Here is a 17,834-nt window from a genome sequence, read left to right as displayed (position 1 = left end):
CCTAGAACCATGACACAACCTAAACCACCTCCCGATCTGGGAAGCAGAAAAAATTAAGTGACTGGGCTTAAATCTGAAATCTGAGAAAACCTAGAACTGAGATTTTGGGTTTTGCCAGGCAGGAGAACAAGAACAAGGGCTAGGCAGAGAGGTTAAGTGGAACTGGAGATAAATAAAGGTGGCTGAGGTTTGCAGACTACTGTGGTTGTGAGAATTTATACTCACCATATTGTGAGAGTTTTTAGGAATAATCACAATGTGAGCTGAAACTTGCTGGACTCAGCTGTGTGCAAGACCCCGTGCTAAGTGCTTTACGTAAGGGATTTCGTCAAATCCTCACTCTGATTCTGGCAGGCAAGTAGCATGACTCACACTTTATAGGGCTGGGAAACTCTAAGGGGTTCACAGAAATGAAGGGACAGGCCCCAGCTCACAAAGCTGGAGAATGAGGGGCTGGTTTCAAATCCAAGATCTCCTGCTATGGAGGTCCTGTGCTCCTAACTCTTAGCTACACTGTTCCCTAATCCACCACTTTTAACACATCTTGCCTTCTACTGTGGTCACTTTCAGCATGCCTTACTTTTCCAATTAGATTATAATATTCTTGAGGGCAGAAGCATATTTAATTTATCGTTCAAAACTTTTTATTGAGGTATACCTTACTACCACAAATATCAGCGTATATAATCACCCAAATCAAAATACTTAGACCATGCTAACACCAAAGAATTTTCCCCTGAGCTTCATCTCAGTCAAAATCATGACAAAGCACAGAGTTATTTGGGTTTAATTAATGTGCTTAGATGTTGAATAAATGTTTAAAGAAACACATGAAGGGCTCTTAATCTTGGGAGCACATAAAAATCTTCATAAACATAGGGGCACCTGGGTGGCTCAGTCAGTTAAGCATCTGACTCTTGATTTCAGCTCAGTCATGCATGATCTCAGGGTCTTGAGATCAAGCCTCATATCAAGTTATGTCCTGAGCATGGAGCCCGTTTGAGGTTCTTTCTTTCCCTCTCCCTCTGCTGCCCCTTCCCACCCCACCCCCTGCTTACATGCATGCTCTCTCTAAACAAAAAAAAAAAGAAAAAAAAAAAAAAAGAAAAAAGAAAAGAAAAAAAAATCTTCATTAATATAAAGCTATATTTAAATCAGTGAACAACTATATGTTCACTTGTATAGGATATTTGATATAGGCATTACCTATAATATATGCATTTCATATAAATGTATATGTGTATATAGATATGTGTCTATATGTGTACATGAAAACCTGAAGAGTAGTTTCCCTCTCTAACAGCACTCATCACATGATATTTGGGGAGTCTGTTCAATTGCCTCCCCTACCAACAGGGAAACCCTCAGAAGCGCAGTCATTGTCTTATTCACCTGGCGCATATTTAATACTCAGTGAATGTTTGTGGAATGAATAAACCATTCGCTGTTTCCATATACTTAGTGCCCATCCTTATATCTTCTCTTATGAAGTGTTACCTTTGCCCTTTTAAAATTGGATTCGTTCTCTTTGTTTTAAATAATGTTTTGGGGGATCCCTGGGTGCCTCAGTGGTTTAGCGCCTGCCTTTGGCCTAGGGCGTGATTCTGGAGTCCCGGGATGGAGTCCCACATCAGGCTCCCGACATGGAGACTGCTTCTCCCTCTGCCTGTGTCTCTGCTTCTCTCTCTCTCTATGTCTCTCAGGAATAAATAAATAAAATCTTTTAAAAAAATAAATAATGTTTCGGTTTTTATTTTTATGTAAAAATCTTTTTTTAAAGATTTTATTTTTAACTAATCTCTACACCCAACAGGGGTCTCAAACTCATGACCTTGAGCTCGAGTCATGTGCTCTACCCACTGAGTCAGCCAAGTGCCCCAGATTCATTGTCTCCTGTCTTGTAGGATTTCTGTGCATACGAGTCAGGTATATGTTTTGTAGAGATGTTCTCCCAGTCTGTAGCTTGCTTGTGCATTCTCTTAGGTATGTTTTTTGACAAGCAGAAAATTTTAATTTTAAGGAGGTCCAACTTACCAAAATCATCTCTTGTGATTTTGCATTCTGTGATCTAATAAACTTTTGCCAATCTCAAGTCTTCAAGATATTCTTCTATATTTACCTCCAAAAGTTTTATGCTTTTATCTTTCACTTACTAAAGGTAATGCTAAAGGTACATGGACAATTTTTAAAAATTTAGTTGTAATTAAAAAAATATATGGTTACTTTCATCTTATGGTAAGTGATACTTAATTTCCACTTATGGAAGCATTGGACAAGTTTCTTTCTTAAATAAATGTATTAAAGCTAAAAAGGTGAGAATGGAAATCTTAATACATGGATGGAGGTTGGCTAAAATCATGAAGATGATACTCGAATGAATGAAATATGGAAAATGTTGAATTACTGTGTAAGGCAAGAAGCTTCAGGTTTTGGTGAATCTAAGTAGTAATCAGCACTTTTATTAATAGCTGAAAATAACTCCTCTACCAACCTTGGTATAAAGGCCATGTTTCCCTTTATACTTAATTTTTTAAATTTCAGATCTAATCCAAGCTAATATAGTCTTCATGGATTAACAACTCCCAGCTATCCAGAAACCTGCAAAAGCAGAGATCATTTGAAAATAGTGATACCATGTCTTTGAATCAACACTTATGTCCCAATGTTCATTTGGGAACATTTATTTATTCTCAATAAAATGATGAGGATATTCCCAGTACAGTACATCTTTCTCCCTTTCTCTCAGTGATTTTCCCCCTGATTGTCAGTATAGGTTATTGAGGGAAACTTTTGCAGATAACTCAGGTCTGCAGAACTTATTTTTAAAACACTGGAAAGGCGTGCTCATTTGAATCTATTTTTTTTTTAAGATTTTATTTATTTATTTGACACAGAGAGAGCACAAATAGGGGAGTGACAGGCAGGAGAGGGAGAAGCAGGCTCCCCACCGAGCAGGGAGCCTGATGTGGGGCTCAGTCCAGGGTCTTGAGATCATGACCTGAGCTGAAGGCAAATGCTTAACCGACTGAGCCACCCTGGAGCCCCTCATTTGAATTTATTTAGACCAGTGCTCTCCAAACTTTTTTGATCTTGTACCCTATTAGCAAAAAAATTTGAGTACATGCTCCCAATATATGTTCATTCATTTATTTGTGAATTAGACATGGACCATTCTACTCATATTACATACTTTATAAAACCCCATATATAACTAAGATGGAATTTTATTTATTTTTATTTTTTATTTTTAAAGATTTTATTTATTTATTCATAGAGACGCAGAGAGAGAGAGAGGCAGAGGCACAGGCAGAGGGAGAAGCAGGCTCCATGCAGGGAGCCCGACGTGGGACTTGATTCAGGGTCCCCAGGATCAAACCCCGGGCTGCAGGCGGCGCTAAACCACTGCGCCACTGGGGCTGCCCTAAGATGGAATTTTAAAAGAATGAAATAAATATAAGGATATTTCAAATTATTTATTTTAATTTATTCTTAAGGCTAAAAATTTATTTCTTGTTCTCTATGTCTGATGGGGAATTCATCTGGTAAGAGAAGACTCAGCTTTGATATTTTCTTATTTTCTTATCTTTGCATTCTTAGAGGTTTGTCTTCAGTTAATAGCTTTGCTGCAATCTGAAAAGCATTGATTCATTACGTGGAAGTTGATTTTATTAAAGTTGAAAGACAAAACCTGTAAATCCCTATAAGTAGGAACACTGTAAAATGCTCTAGAAGCAGATAGATGTCTTAGTTGGATACCCCCAGAAATAGAGCCTGGTACAAAGTCTCTCTTGCAGCTAGTTCATTTGGGAATGGAGTTCCAGGGCACAGTGATGCAGGATGGGGGAGAAAAAAAGGAGGGAAAACCAGTAGGAGAATCTCTTAGGACATTGCCCCTCTCGCTGTTCTGGATAAGGGAGGTAGGTACTTCATCTCACCGGGACCTTGTGAGGCCTTATGGAGTGCACTTCAGAGCTGTGTGCCTACAGGACAAAAGAGAAGCAGACGTCTAGCCATTGGCTCCTGTCCTGCACTGGTCAAGAGTGGCTTTGTGGGCATAAACATCCATGATCTTCTGGACTGTGGCGAGGCTCCCAAGGAACAAGAGAGAGCACAGGCCATCTCAGTGCTGGCATGACACTGGTTCCACGCAGCAACAGAGCTCACTCTTTACACATTAGGGGGCCCGGGGGGGGGTTTGAAGTGGTGCATAGGAGGCATCCATCATAGCAGATGAACCCCCAAAAGAGTGCCTTTTCAACCTCTAAGCACTGTGGACCTCTCTCAGAGTGGCTCTCATACCATGTTTCCACATCGTCACTTGGATACCAAGTGAGGAGAAGCTTGACTGATTGATTCCCTCTCCCTCCCTCCTTCTCTTTCTTCCTTTTTTCCTTTCTCCACCACTCCCTGTATATAAATAGGAAGTTATCATGATTTATTGTCTCACCTCAGTGAACATTCTTCTGTACCATACCCCATGTGATGACTTCACACTTTGAAGACTAGACATTCGAGACAACCAAGAAAAAAATAACAGAGGAGTGAATTATTACTGTTGGGGAAAAAATTCAAGCAGTGTAATCTTAGGCCAAAAACATTTAGATTTTCAAGTGCTTTTTAATAAAAAACAAAGTCCAAGATTTGGAATGATTTATGTCCTCGCGAGGGTGATGGGGTATTGGCAGTATAGAATTCAAACATTTATCACATACACAAGATAATAACTACTATCCAAAAATACTTATAAGTGGTGAAACAATCCATCTCTTGTAAGTTTGGGCATCAAGCCAGACCATCAGAGAGCAGTTTTCTTGGATTGTCTTGGTCCCTGAAAGAGTCCATTTATTAAATTATGCTTTGGCATAATGCTCATGGCTTGCACTGAAGGAAACCATAGAAAAGCTGAGAGTAATTCACGACTATATTTTCTTTAGAGTTGTTAGAGATCTCCATTACATCAGCTAGTACCCCCTTCAAGAGGACTCCTAAAGAAAGTTCTTGCAGACACCAATGTCAGTAATTCTGACTCTCTCCTCAAAGTCACTGCATGTATATATGTGTATATGTATATGTAGTGCGTGTGTCAGTCAAAATACAGTTTAATATTATATTCACTGGACAAAGTCAGTCTTCAAAGTAACCATATTTTCCTTTTCGCTTTGGCTACTTGGAAGTTTAGCACTTAATTTACCTACCTACCTACCTTTAATAATTTTATAGCACTGGAGAACATGTACTAACACTTCATTAGCTTTATCTTGTTATTGGACTCTCATTTTTCCCTACTTTATTTTTAAGCACAAAATAAAATCTTGTGCAATTGTATACATTTTTTTAAGAAGCAGCCTCAAGTTGGGGGCACCTGGGCTGCTCAGTTGGTTAAGCATCTGGCTCTTCGTTTTGGCTCAGGTCATGATCTCAGGGTCCTGGGATCGAGCCCCCTGTCAGCCTCTCTCCTTCTAAAATAAAAAATTAAAATAAAATCTTTTTTTTTTTTTTTTTAAAGGAAGCAGTCTCAAGTCTGTTTTAGAGTTCGGCTGAGTGTAACTTTAAAAATAAAAATACTATTTCGGAATTCTGAAATTCACAGGAGTAACATAAATCATTCCAAGTGATAGACATTTTTAAATTTAAAATCACTGGAAAAATCTAAAGAATATTGACATTTATATCCCTTAGTATTTTCTCTTAAGTCTCTCAAACTATTCATTTTTTAAGTCTTAAAGCCAATAAATGCCATTCCTTGATTCCCTTCCCAATTCAAAACAATTAGGAAATAAGAGAGATGGATAAATGGGGATATAAAAAAAAATTTAGTTATTTATTTGAGAGAGAGTGAGCAAGAGAGAGAACACAAGCAGAGTGAGCATCAGAGGGTGAGGGAGAAGCTAGGCTCCCCCCTGAGCAGGGAGTCCAGTGTGCCTCAATCCCAAGACCCCAGGATCATGACTCAAGCTGAAGATGGACACTTAACTGATTGAGCCACCCAGACGCTCCATAAATAGAGATTAAAATGTCATTTTTATTACTGATAAGGGTGACGGCAGATCATGACTTCAGAACTGTGCCCCAAAGGGCTTGCTAATACTTTGCTGGAATTAACAGATTTTGCCCACCCAGACTTTGATATGAATGGATTCCAGTATCTGCTGGACAGCCTACCACCCAGTAAAGAACAGGCCCAAATTCAACCTCTCTTCAGGCTGGCAGATCCCCAGGAGAATAGATCCCAGCAGGACCTGAGTCACTCTGCTCAGTCCTCCTCCCAATTCCACCAATTAGGGAAGTCACTCCTTCCCTGGGGCTGAGGATGGGACAGAGAGGTAGGAGTGCCACTCTAGTGCAGTGCTTCTTAATGGTTGCTACTGGTATATTGGGCAGGACAGTTGTTGGTTGAACTGTCCTATACATTGTAAGATCTTTAATATCCTTGAATTATGGATTACTTATTTAATAGCCACAGTATTAAAAAAATTAAAAAAAAATAGCCACAGTATTGCCCATGTGCCCACTTGCACTTCCTGACCCCTCAGAGTTGACAGCCTTGCTTGAGAGGAAGTTCCGTTATGGAAACAAGAGGGCTATATGTATGTGTTTGGGGAGGGGAAAGGAGGCAAGAGGGACAGTACCCAGGTGGAAATTCCTTGCTAGCATTAATGTCTTTGTTATTATTAACTTTCTGTTAGCTGTAAATTATTTAAGTAACTTTTTACAATGATAGGGATGCAAACTGGCCTCATGCTGATCCCTAGCTGGCATCCTGGACAAGGAATGTTGGGAATAGTGATGTAAGGCAGCAGCCAGCTTTCAGATTTGCTCCTAACCCCTTTAAGCCCTCCAAGAGGTAGTTCTCATATATGATCCGTAAGTATTATTTTTAATTCTACAATGGTGATATTTATGACCTAAAATAATGTAATCCAATCTCGGTTTATTTTTGAAATTTAGACAGTAATCTCTTGACACCCCCCAGTGAATGAAGTGGAAAGTAATACATTAGCATTTTCGTCTAGTTCTTACCTCCACCAGGCTTTTCAATTTTCATTATTTTAATTTTTTTACTGGCAAGATTATAATGCTTTTATTACATATATTATAGGATATATATTATATATTATATTGTAGGATATATGATATATATGATATATACATTCACATATATAATAGGATTCACGTTCCTCTTTGGTTGGCTGGGCCATTTCTAAAATTTTAAACTGAAGAAAACTGTTAGAATATCACCATAAGTAATTACTGCTTACCACAGAACTAATTAGTCTAATTGGACCCATAGAGAAGGAAATGTAATCCTGTGCCCTTAACTTCAGCTACTTGGCAGATGGCTTGAGCATCAATGTTCAGGGCTATTTCCCTTCATTGCTTTTTAGGTTTCTCTTCTTCTGGGACATATTTAACCACCACTGCTTCTTTTTTATCTTTACCCTGGCTTCTTGCCTGAGTTTATTTCTCATTGTGCTTGCATGTCTCATTTTTATTTATTTTGTTGTTGTGTATTTTGGTTTATTTTATTGCATAGTAATCCTCAATGTGTCCTGTAAGCATGTGAGCACTCTAATGTCTTCAGCAGGTCACATTGGCATAGATAAACTATAGGTGATTCACATTCCTATTTTGCTGGCTGAATTTCATCCCTTCACTTCCCATCAGAGACTATACACTAGAATGTGTGTTAGAACACCCTCATTAGGGATCCCTGGGTGGCGCAGCAGTTTAGTGCCTGCCTTTGGCCCAGGGCGCGATCCTGGAGACCCGGGATCGAATCCCACGTCAGGCTCCCGGTGCATGGAGCCTGCTTCTCCCTCTGCCTGTGTCTCTGCCTCTCTCTCTCTCACTGTGTGCCTATCATAAATAAATAAAAAAATTAAAAAAAAGAACACCCTCATTATAGCAATAATCTAAAATTCACAATTGCTGACTTAAGGATATTAAAACATACCATTTAAAACTTTGGTAGCTATTGGTAGTGGGAAGGAATTACTTGTAACAGAACCCACATGACATCCTGTGCCATTGACTGAGAACTCCAGCCCTCAGACTTTTGCTCGCGGTCCTTTATTCTCCATCGCAACTGACAACACCAAAGATTCCTGAGAATCATCTTTGAGTGTCAAACTCTGTTCTCCCATCTCTCTCCCCTTTTTGCATCCGATCATTAGAACTAATGAATTTTATCTCCTGACTTGTTGTTTTTTTTCTTTTAACAGTACTTAATGGAAGTATAGGTTGTTTTTTTTTTAAGATGTTATTTAATTATTCATGAGAAACACAGAGAGAGAGGGAGGCAGAGACACAGGCAGAGGGAGAAGCAGGCTCCATGCAGGGAACCCCATGTGGGACTCGATCCTGGATCCTGGGATCATGCCCTGAGCCGAAGGCAGATGCTCAACCACTGAGCCACCCAGGTGCCCCTACGAATATAGTTTACATACAGGAATATGCACAAATCTTAAGTGTACAGCTTGTTAACTTTTTACAGATGTACGCAACATCAAAATCAAGTTGTATAACATTCTTGGGGTGTCTGGGTGACTAGTTGGTTAAATGTCTGACTCTCCATCTCAGTTCAGGTCTTAATTTCAGGGTTGTGAGTTCAAGCCCTGCACTGGGCCCCAAACTGGGTGTAGAGTCAAACTAAATATATATATATAAAATGTATATATAGTATACTTGCACAACATTCTTATCACTCTAGAAAGCTTCCTTGTCCTCCTTCCTAGTCAATTATGCCTCCTCCCCTTCCTGGTACCTCTGTTCTGACTTCATTCACCACAGTTTATTTTTTGCCTGTTCTAGAGTTTCATTTAAGTGGAGCCAGACCTGTATACTCTATTGTTTGGCTTCTTTTGTTCAATATAATTTTTTAAAGATTTATCCATGTTGTTGTATCAGTAGTTCATTCTTCTCTACAAATTAGTTTCATGAATACACCAAAATTTGTTTTTCCGTTCTTCTGCTGAGTTTTTTATTTTTTACCTTTTCCTAGATTTTGACTATTAAGAATAAAGCTACTGTAAACATTTGTGTGAAATCTTTTGGTTACCTACACTTTTATTCCTTTTGTGTGTGTACCTAGGAGTGCTATTTGTTAGGTTATAGAATAAGTGCATGTTGGACTTTAGAAAAAGATGCCATGCAGCCCCGGTGCCTCAATGGTTTAGCGCCGCCTTAGGCCTGGGGTGTGATCCTGGAGTTCCAGGATCGGGTCCCACATCGGACTCCCTGCATGGAGCCTGTTTCTCTCTCTGCCTTTCTCTCTGTCATGAATAAATAAAATCTTTTAAAAAAAAGATGCCATGTAGTTTTTCTGTCATGGTTGTACTATTCTGTACACTTATTAGCAATGTATCGGAGTTCCAACTAATCCACATCTTCACTAACACTTGAGAGCTTTAGTCTTTTTCATCGTAGCCATTCTGGATGCATACAGTAGTATCTTAGCATAGTTGAATACTTCTTTTAGAATTTTACTTTTAAATTGGGAGAATAAGCACTTAGCATATATGGATACATCTTCATGTTGTCTGATTCATGCTGGCCGTGTATGGAAACCTAGGGTCGAAAACTTTTTCATTCATGATTAGAAAACATCACTGACTTCTAGAATTCACATTTGCTGGATAGAAGTTTAGTACCAGTGTGGTTCTTTGCTTTGTAGGTAACCTATTTAATCTTTCAGGTACAAAGAGCATGGATGTTCTTGAATAATTTTTCTTTTCATTTCATCCTGAGAATTCTGAAAATTCAAAGGAATCTTTCTATTCATGAGCCTGTTTTTATTCATCCAATTTAGCACTCAGAGATCTTTTGGACTTCCAAAGGGTCACACTTTTCTTCCTCTTGAGGACATTTTCTTCTATTTGGGGATATGATTTCCTCCTCTCTGTTGTCTCTGCTGTTTCTGATACTCCTACTACACGGAAGTTGGGGCCCAGTGGATTTAAATTACATGTTACCTTTTTTTTTTTTTTTTAACACAGCCTCCTCCATTATCAACATCACTCACCAGAATGTAATTCCTTTTTTGAGAGAGAAAGAAAGAGAGAGAGAGCACGAGCACGGGGAGGGGCAAAGGGAGAGGGAGAAAGAGAATCTTAAGCAGTCTCCACACCCAGCTTGAGGCCAACACAGGACTCGATCTCACAACCCTGAGATCATAAGCTGAGCTAAAATCAGGAGTTGGACGCTCAACCAAGGAGCCACCCAGCTGCCCCATGGATGTATAAGTTTTTAACTTCTTCGGGCAAATACCAACTTTAATTATTAAAAAGTATTTTTCGAGATGACTGGGTAGCTCAGTGGTTGAGCATCTGCCTTCAGCTAAGCACATGATCCTAGGATCCGGTGATCAAGTCCCACATTGGGCTCCTTCAGGGAGCCTGCTTCTTCCTCTGCCTGTGTCTCTGCCTCTTTCTGTGTGTCTCTTATAAACAAATAAAATCTTTAAAAAATAAAAATAAGATAAAATAATAAAAAATAACAAATAATAAAAAAGTATTTTTCACCTCTTTGCTTTTGCTCTACATCATAGGGGATTTATTGAAGACTATCTTTTAGGTTAAAATCTCAGCCTCATCTCATCTGTCCTAGTATTCCGTCAGACCATTCAATATTTAATTTTGGCTATTTTGGTCAGATTCTTTTATTCTTCTTATTTCTTTTTCATATTAGCTTAAATTATTTTATCAATATAAAATAGTCTCATATAATTATGCTAATTAGTTCTTATTAAAAAATCAAAGTTACCTGTACTGTTTTTTCTTTTTTCTTAGATTAGTTGTATATCTATCTTGATCCTTCTCTTCACTGTTTCTGGTTTTTCTTAATTACCTGGTCCAGTTGGCCTAAATACAATCTGTGGCAGTTTGTATTATTCAAAGATGGCCACTCAATTATATCCCATCATGAGCACTCTTCTCATAACATGATGCTGATACTGTTCCATCAAGAGGTGGGATCTATTTTCCCACCACTTGAGTTGGGGAGGGTCTGCCTACTGTGGAAGTGATACTACATGACTTCCGAAGCTAAGTCATAAAGGCAATACATTTTCTGTCTGGCTCTCTCTCAGGACATGCCCTTTTGGATCCTCGAGCTGCCATGTGATAAGCCCAGCTGTCCTAAAGCCACCACACTGGGGGGACCATGCAGAGAAACTACATGGAGATGGAGATGCCCAGTAAGACCTTGGGGGGTCCAGCCCTGACCTTCAAATTGCTCCAGTGCTGAGAGGAGCAGACACAAGCTGTCCCTGCTGAATTCTACCTAAACTGCAGATTTGTACGCCAAACAAATAGACATTGTTTTAAGTCTTTGGTAGTTTCTAACAAGCCATAGATACCTGGACCACTGTTCTTAATCCCAGTCATAGCCTCCAAACTACCTTTTCTTGTAGACTCCCGCCCTCAAGCTTCTCTCTTTCTCCTTGGGAAAGATTGCTCTTTATTCAGATGCTTTCCCTCTGCTCTTTTCTCCATTCACCAAATTCCATTTCCTTTCTACCTTTTAGAATTTCCCCCATACTTTAGCTTTGCTGCTGGTTCCCTTATTTTGTTTTCTCCCATAGTTATAGTTTCAGTGGTATAAAAAGGGAATCTTTTCTGTCTTCTCAGTAGGCCTTGCAAGACCAAATCCTGTGCTTGACCAGAAGTCTTGAAAAAGTAACATATACACACGTACACACACAAACATACATGCATATATTTTCTTTTTTTTCTTTTAATTTTATTTATTTATTTATTCATGAGAGACACACACAGAGTGAGGAAGAGACCCAGGCAGAGGGAGAAGCAGGCTCCCTGCAAGGAGCCTGATGTGGGACTCAATCCCAGGACCCCAGGATCACAACCTAGGCCAAAGGCAGATGCTCAACAACTGAGCCACCCGGGCACCCACATGTGTATATTTTCAAAATGGAACAAAAAAACCTGAGTGGAAGAAGGGGAATGAAATAATTTAATGAAGAGAATCTTTGGGGCAGCCCGGGTGGCTCAGCGGTTTAGCGCCACCTTCAGCCCGGGGTCTGATCCTGGAGACCCGGGATCCAGTCCCACATCAGGCTCCCTGCATGGAGTTTGCTTCTCCCTCTGCCTGTGTCTCTGCCTCTCTTTCTCTCTCTCTTTCTCTGTCTCTTTCTGTATCTCTCATGAATAAATAAAATAAAATCTGTAAAAAAATGAAGAGAATCTTTTTGGTCAATCACAAGTAATGAATTTCGAAGTTCTGAACTGAGAATTGAGGGAAGTGAACAATCAACAAGATGGAAAGCAAGGTTCCAGGTGTGAAAAAAACCTTTATTTTGTTAAGAACATTTAACATGAGATCTATTCTCTTAGTAAATTTTAAGTCAACAATGTATTATTATTGGGATGCCTGGGTGGCTCAGTGGTTGAGCATCTGCCTTCGGCCCAGGGTGTGATTCTGGAGTCCCGGGATTGAGTCCCACATCACAGGCTCCCTACATGGAGCCTGTTTCTCTCTCTCCATGTGTCTCTGCTTCTCTCTCTCTGTGTCTCTCATGAATAAATAAATAAAATATTTTTTAAAAAGCCAATGTATTATTGTTGACTATTGGTAAAATTTTGTACTAAAGATCTTTAGAATTTATTCAACTTACTTAACTGAAACTTGGTGACTGTTAATAAGTAATTCCCCATTTCCCTGTCCCCCATTCCCTGGTAACCACTATTCCAGACTCTGATTTTCTGAATTTGATTGCTTTAGATGCCTCATGTAAGTAGGATCATGTAGTACTTGTCTGTCTGTGACTGGTTATTTCACTTAGTATAATGTCCTCGAGTTTATCCATATAGCAGATATCCATGTCACATATAGCAGAGTTTCCTTCTCTTTAATGGTTGAATAGGAGGCACCTGGCTGGGTCAGTCAGAAGAGCATGCAACTCATGATCCCAGGGTCATGAGTTCTAGCCCCATGTTGGGTGTAGAGATTACCTAAATAAATAAATAAACTTTAGAAAAATAAAAGCTGAATAGCATTCCATTGCATGCATATACCCACATGCTCCCAGTCAATGGGAGAACACACAGGGAAGTCAAAAGGCCTTCATAAACGTTCAAAGGGCTGCCTTGTTGGGCAGCCCGGATGGCTCAGCAGTTAAGCGCTGCCTTCAGCCCAGGGTCTGATCCTGGAGACCTGGGATCGAGTCCCACGTCAGGCTCCCTGCATGGAGCCTGCTTCTCCCTCTGCCTGTGTCTCTGCCTCTCTCTCTCTCTCTCTCTCTCTCTCTCTCTGTGTCTCTCCTGAATAAATAAATAATCTTTAAAAAAAAAAAAAAAGACTGCCTTGCTCTTAGCCCTTCTGAGGAAAATAGTCCCATGAGAGGCTTTCTTCCAAGAGCTGTCATGTTATTTGAAAAATGAACTCCCATCTCAGGCCATGTCTCATTGGATCAGAAATGGTGCCAAAGCTGAACATATGTAACTCGACCCTCTGAGGCTATATGGGGCATGAAACTGTTCAGAAGAAGCATTCTACTTCATGTGGTAGAGAGTTGGCCAACCATAACCTCTTTCATAGGAAATATATATCCTAAATGAATAAATGTAAGGTACTTGACTTAGGCCATCAGGAGATGGCCTGAACTTCATCTCCTGAACTTCATCTCCTGAAATTCACATCTCCATGGATATTGATAAAAAAAAAAATATGAGATAGAGAGGTTGTATGGCTGGGAAAATATACCATGCAACTTCTAGTTCCATTGTATCCTTGCGCTAACTTCCAGTCTCAAAATAAATTTCTGGGCATATTTTCCACAGATGACTTAAAAGGAAACAGACTAATAGAATGAAATGTTAAGAACCAAATTCAGAGTTTATAATTTACTTCTGTGTTCAGCATTAGAGCTTTGGAAAGGGCAACACATCTGTCATTGCTTTGCAAAAAACAAAGTGATGTATAAATGGAACTGAAGTCCTTGCTAATAACCAACTGGTATTTCTTTCTGTCTGACCATCTGCATCCGATCTACCTGTTCAGAGGACATTTTGTTTGTTTATTTATTTATTTATTTATTTATTTATTTATTTATTTACTTATTTTTTGTAGGTTCAAGAGTGCTTCAATGGGGAGCGCTCCCAGGCGAGGTTCCATGACTCAGAGAGGTGGCCCGAGTCAGGGAAGTTGCGACATTTTGTTTAAAATATGAAAATCTCTCCCACTCAGTACCTAATTAACTAGAAACTCTCGGGATATGGGAGAGAAATTTCTGCAAATCTACATTTTAAGTTTCTTCAAGTGTTCCTTATGTGCACTGAAGTTTGAGAGTCCCTGTAATACAGGTAGCTTTCTTCCAATGGTGTGTGTGCGTGTGCATGTGTGTTTGCTTGTGTAAAGGCATATGCACAACCTGTGTGTCAAGGGTTTCTGTGGTGGGACCAATGATATTGCTTAGAAAGGAGAGTGAAGGGCAACCTGGGTGGCTCAGTGGTTTAGCGCTGCCTTCAGCCCAGGGCCTGATCCTGGAGACCTGGGATCGAATCCCACGTCGGGCTCCCTGCATGGAGCCTGCTTCTTCTCCCTCTGCCTGTGTCTCTGCCTCTCTCCCTCTCTGTGTCTCTCATGAATAAATAAATAAAATCTTAAAAAAAAAAAAGAAAAGAGAGTAAAATCAACAAATTCCTGCTGAGCCCCCACAGAAGCAGCCCTTTTGAGGAGGGATTAGCTTTTGAGGAGGATGGTTGTAAGAACTTGGTTAAAATACTGCAGAGTGTAGTAAAGGCCTCCTTGGGTCAAGGTTGGCATCAAAGGAAAAGAACAGACATGACCCACATTTCTTCAAAGGACCCACTGCCTAGGGCATGAAATTGGGCAAACAAGAACCCACTCTGACAGTAAGCAGCCTCACTTGACAAACAAGTCATGAGTAGGCTATTTAACTGTATGCACAGGTGTGGCTATATAAGTGGGCAACACACTGAAATACTTTTGTCATGGTCGCTAAGTAGCCTTTTCCTCAACCCCATCCCCACCCCACCCTCAAGCATGCCCTCTACCTGACCCCTCTCACATGGCTCCCTCCAGTGTCCATAATCTAGTATTCAAGGGCTAATGCCTGGCATGGTGGGCATTCTAGCACCCTACACTGGCACTATATAGTTGGCTTGTCTTCTGATTGGTTGATGCCCATGCTCTACAGGTGGTTTAATATTTTAGGTCGTGTCTGTAACACATGACTTATTTCTGACAATAATATCAAATGGTAGTGTGGAACAGTAGCACCCTGAGATAAACTCTGGACCGAGAATTCAGGATGCTTCCTATTGAAATTCCAACAGATCTCCTTCTTAAGCTCTGAGGTCGCTTCTGGAATCCTGACATGCCAAGGTAGAGAGGACACCCTAAGAGACAGATACCAGACTCCCTTTTAATCTTGACATACAAGGCTGTGAGCTGGATCTAATTCAATTTCAAAACTAAAGACATAAAATCACTACTAACCCGGGGATCATGAGGCAATTAATATTGGTTAAATCAGCATAAGGAATTACTGTTTTTATTAAATTACTATGTATGCCACAGTCGGATTGTTGTTACTGAAAACAGATCATCAAGAATTGTGGTTTTCCCTGCCCATTTGAAGTTCAGACCACTAGAATGGACACTCTTTCTTAGGTTTTCTTTTCTATTTTTCTGTTTGTTTGTTTGTTTTTTTTTTTTTCCAGGTTTACTGATGTCACATTGCCTAGAACAGTGCCTGGAACATAAGGTAGGTGCTCAATGTTTGTTGAATGAAACTACAATTTCAAAAGATTCTCAGTTTGTTGTTTTATTTCATCAGAGACAAGAAGAAATTAGCAGGAGATATCAAAATTATTTCCTACATGGAAGCAGCAGCATCCAGAATGCCTACCCCTTGCAACAGTAGTAACCACCTTTGGAGCTTTTTTTTTTTTTAAAGATTTTATGTATTTATTCATGAGAGATACAGAGAGAGAGGCAGAGACACAGGCAGAGGGAGAAGCAGGCTCCCTGCAAGGAGCCCAATGCAAGACTCAATCCCAGGACCCCGGGATCATGCCCTGAGCCTAAGGCAGATGCTCAGCCGCTGAGCCACCCAGGCGTCCCACCACCTTTGGAACTTAAAAATCAGTGGTTGTAATTTGCAACCCTGACTTGAGGCCAATTTCCTATCTCATGAAGGAATAGTATACTAAAGATACAACAAAAACATAAGCATGTCCACATTATTTTAGATTAGTAATTGAGCTCTGTTGAAGGAGGCTTCCGTTAAAGTCTCACTTGGTGATGGGACCTGGGCAGACCTCATCTAGACCCAGGAATTCGTCTCAAGTGGCCAGAGGGATTTATAGATGAGAGGAAAGACCAGGCTTAATCTCCTATTGTCAGAGTTTTTTCTTGGGATTTTGCTTGTTTTGCATTTTTCATTTGTTTCTCTGAGCCTCATTAAATAGTTCCCTAACTATTCTTTCCTAGTTGTTTACTTTTTTCCTCTTTGCTTTCTGAGCCCACAACAACCAAATCCTCAAGACAAAACACCCAGAGAAAAGTGGCAGGCCAGGGGCACCTGGGTGGCTTAGCAGTTGAGTGCCTGCCTTCAGCTCAGGGCGTGATCCAAGGGTCCTGGGATTGAGCCCCCCATCATGCTCCCCACAGAGAGCCTTCTACTCCCCTCTGCCTATGTCTCTGCTTCTCTCTCATTAATAAACAAATTTTTTTAAATTAAAAAAAATGGCAGGTCATTTAAATTCAGTAGATTTTAGTGGCATTAGGATGATTGTATTAAAGTAAAACAAACAAAAACCACCTCCTTTAATGGGTGTTCACCTAAACATTAACTAGTAATGTGAATCATTATAAGTTGTAATTGCTTGAGCACATATTATGTGCCAGCCAGGTATTTTACATATATAGGTTAACTTTTGGGTTCATAATAACAGGGAAACTGAGATTTAGAGAGATTGTCTTGCTCAGTCGAAGGAGACAGAGTCATAAATCCTGATTTAAAAGTGTCTATGGCGGATCCCTGGATGGCTCAGCGGTTTAGCGCCTGCCTTTGGCCCAGGGTGCGATCCTGGAGTCCCGGGATCGAGTCCTGCGTCGGGCTCCCGGCATAGAGCCTGCTTCTCCCTCTGCCTGTGTCTCTGCCTCTCTCTCTCTCTATCATGAATGGATAAATAAAATCATTTTTTAAAAAAGTGTCTAGGATATGTTCAGGGGCAAAAAGGTGAGATTCATAAAAGCATGCCATTCTAAATCTCATTAATAGAAAATATACATAATAAGCCCATATATATGCACTCACATAAAAATATGCAGAAAGCTGCCCAATCTTGGGTAAGTTACCTACTTTCTCTAACCCTTGGCTTTTACATTTGTAAAGCAGGCAAAAGTATCCCCGACTTGGAAGGATATGGGGGTGAAATCAAATAGTCTACATGAAGCATCTACCTTGTGCCTGACACAGAAATGAGGCCGTGATCCATTTTTTTGCTCTTGTTATTGCTGCTACTACTATTACTAAAGAAAACTACTATCATTACTGCTATTGACACTAACTAGTACTACTGTTACTGAAGAAAACTAACCAAACTGTCAAGAGCAATGACCTCTGGAAAGTCAAGCTGGGGTGGGGTGGGGATGAGGGAGGGGATGGTGATTTTATCTTCTACTTCACACACACCTGAGCTGGTGGAAGTCTTTTACACCGTATCAGATGCTTCTGCTAATGTATATTATGCAAATCATTTTATAGAAAATACCTCTCGTACCAAAATGTATTTTCCCAACTGCTTCTGTATTCCCCTCCAAGCAACCAGTAAAATAATAAACGAACT

General features: G+C 40.0%; 1 protein-coding gene across 1 annotated transcript in view; it reads left to right on the top strand.

Moving 5' to 3' along the window:
• LOC112662968 (transient receptor potential cation channel subfamily V member 5-like) overlaps positions 1-15,834 on the top strand; it is a 32,298-nt gene extending 16,464 nt beyond the window's left edge. The window contains exon 3 of the mRNA XM_049098402.1: positions 15,702-15,834. Coding sequence (XP_048954359.1) covers positions 15,702-15,710 — 9 coding nt within the window. The 3' untranslated portion in view covers positions 15,711-15,834. The remainder of the gene's footprint in view (positions 1-15,701) is intronic.
• The last annotated feature ends 2,000 nt before the right edge of the window (positions 15,835-17,834 follow it).

The sequence above is a fragment of the Canis lupus genome, chromosome 20, assembly GCF_003254725.2.
Source record: "Canis lupus dingo isolate Sandy chromosome 20, ASM325472v2, whole genome shotgun sequence".
NCBI lineage: Eukaryota > Metazoa > Chordata > Mammalia > Carnivora > Canidae > Canis > Canis lupus.
This window is presented reverse-complemented; position numbering and strand designations above follow the sequence as displayed.